The sequence below is a fragment of the Grammomys surdaster genome, unplaced genomic scaffold (assembly GCF_004785775.1).
Source record: "Grammomys surdaster isolate TR1022 unplaced genomic scaffold, NIH_TR_1.0 689, whole genome shotgun sequence".
Lineage (NCBI taxonomy): Eukaryota > Metazoa > Chordata > Mammalia > Rodentia > Muridae > Grammomys > Grammomys surdaster.
In genome coordinates, this window is record NW_021605108.1 from 9,980 (window position 1) to 11,942 (window position 1,963).

Here is a 1,963-nt window from a genome sequence, read left to right on the forward strand (position 1 = left end):
GATAGATAGATAGATAGATAGATAGATAGATAGATAGATAGATAGATCTTAATTTTATTACTATATATACAAGTGGGTTTTTTCAGAATTACTAATAAAATGATTTATTTTTTCCATTTTATTAATTATTTTATTTATTTACATTTCAAATGCTGTGCCCCTTCCTGGTCCCCACTCCATGAGCACCCAACCCTATCTGCCTCCCCTTCATCTCTAAGACTGTGCTTCCCCACCATCCACTTTACTCCCACCTCACCTCTCTAGCATCAACCTTCACTGGGGCATCAAGCCTCCACAGGACCAAGTGCATCTTCTCCCATTGAGGCCAGGCATGTCAGTCCTCTGCAACATATGTAGTGGAGGCCATGGACCAACCCATGTATGTTCTTTTGTTGGTGGTTCAGTCTCTGGGAGCTCTGAGAGGTTCAATTAGTTGATACTGTTGTTCTTCCTATAGGGTTGGAATCCCTTTCAGCTCCTTCAGTCCTTACCCTAACTCTTCCATAGGGGTCCCCTGGCTCAGTCCAATGGTTGGCTGTAATTACCTTTGTCTGTCTTAGTCAGCCACTGTGTAGAGCCTCTCAGAGGACATCCACGCCAGGCTCCTGACTGCAAGCACAACATGGCATCAGCAGTAGTGTCAGGGTTTGCTGTCTGTGGATGGGAAGGATCCCAAAGTGTGGTGGTCAGTGGAAGGCCTTTCTGACAGTCTTTGCTCCATTTTTTGACCCTGTTTTTCCTTTAGACAGGAACATTTCTGGGTCAAAAATTTTGAGATGGGTGGGTAGTCCCATCCCTCAACTAGGAGTGGGGCATGTCTACTGGAGGTAGTCTCTCAGGTTCCATCTCCCCACTGTTGAGTATTTTCACTAATGTCATCCTCATTGAATCCTGGGAACCTTTCATATCCCTGGTGCCCGGGACTTCCTAGAGGTTCCCTCCACCTCCACACCCCACTGTTAGATATTTCCATTCATTCTCCTGGCTCTCTGGGTTCTTTCTTGTTTCCTAGCATACTTGATCCTGCCCCATTTTTTCTCCTCCTTCCCTATCCCACCGAGGTTCCTCTCTCCCTCTGCCTTCCATGATTATTTTGTTCCCTTTTCTAAGTGGGATTGAAGCATCCACACTTGGGCCTTCCTTTTTGTTATGCATTGTATGCTCTGTGAGTTGAATGATGGATATTCTGAACTTTTGGATAAAATCTACTTAATAATGCCATATATGTCATTTTAGTTCTGGGTTGCCTTACTCAGGATGATATTTTCTAGTTCCATCCATTTGCTTGCAAAATTTATGATGTCATTGTTTTTAATAACTGAGTAGTATTTCCTTGCAAAAGGTCCATCATCAGTTACCAGCATGAAAATTTGATAACTCACGACTTCCTATGAATCTGGGTCATAGGGGTTTAAGGTGTCTGGATTTCATGCTCAAATGTACCTATAAGTCTATTCACCCACAATACAGAAACACATTTAAGAAATTTAAAATATGTGTATATTTATAATAAAAATTTTGTAACTACACATAAACCATAAAATTCTATGATACTCTTTGAACATCATTATAGCCTAATAAAGTACAGCAAATACTCATTAATTCCACATTCCTGGCTTTGTCTTAAACTTAGAAAATCTTTAATTCTATGAGAGTCTTATGACATGATATATTCATATTCATCAAAGAGCTTTTTCTCAATCTACCGTACCTTCTCTCCCTCACAACTCAGTATCCTTGTTATTTTATTTATAAATCATTTGAGAGAAATTGATGCTACATACCCACATATATACACTTGACGAATACATAAATTATCATGTATATCCTCAGGTTCCCACCTCCATGTGTAGTGTGACATGCACTGCTGGATTCAGGAAAATTTATCAGAAACAAAGAGCAGACTGCTGCTTTGATTGTGCCCAGTGCCCAGAAAATGAAGTTTCCAATGAGACAGGTACAT

General features: G+C 40.4%; 1 protein-coding gene across 1 annotated transcript in view; it reads left to right on the forward strand.

Annotated features, from left to right (window-relative positions):
- Positions 1 to 1,957, forward strand: part of LOC114633483 (vomeronasal type-2 receptor 116-like) — a gene marked incomplete at both ends in the record, with an annotated part of 9,335 nt that extends 7,378 nt beyond the window's left edge. Inside the window, one exon of the mRNA XM_028782041.1 lies at positions 1,834 to 1,957. Within this exon, the coding sequence (XP_028637874.1) occupies positions 1,834 to 1,957 (124 nt within the window). The remainder of the gene's footprint in view (positions 1 to 1,833) is intronic.
- Between the last annotated feature and the right edge of the window lie 6 nt (positions 1,958 to 1,963).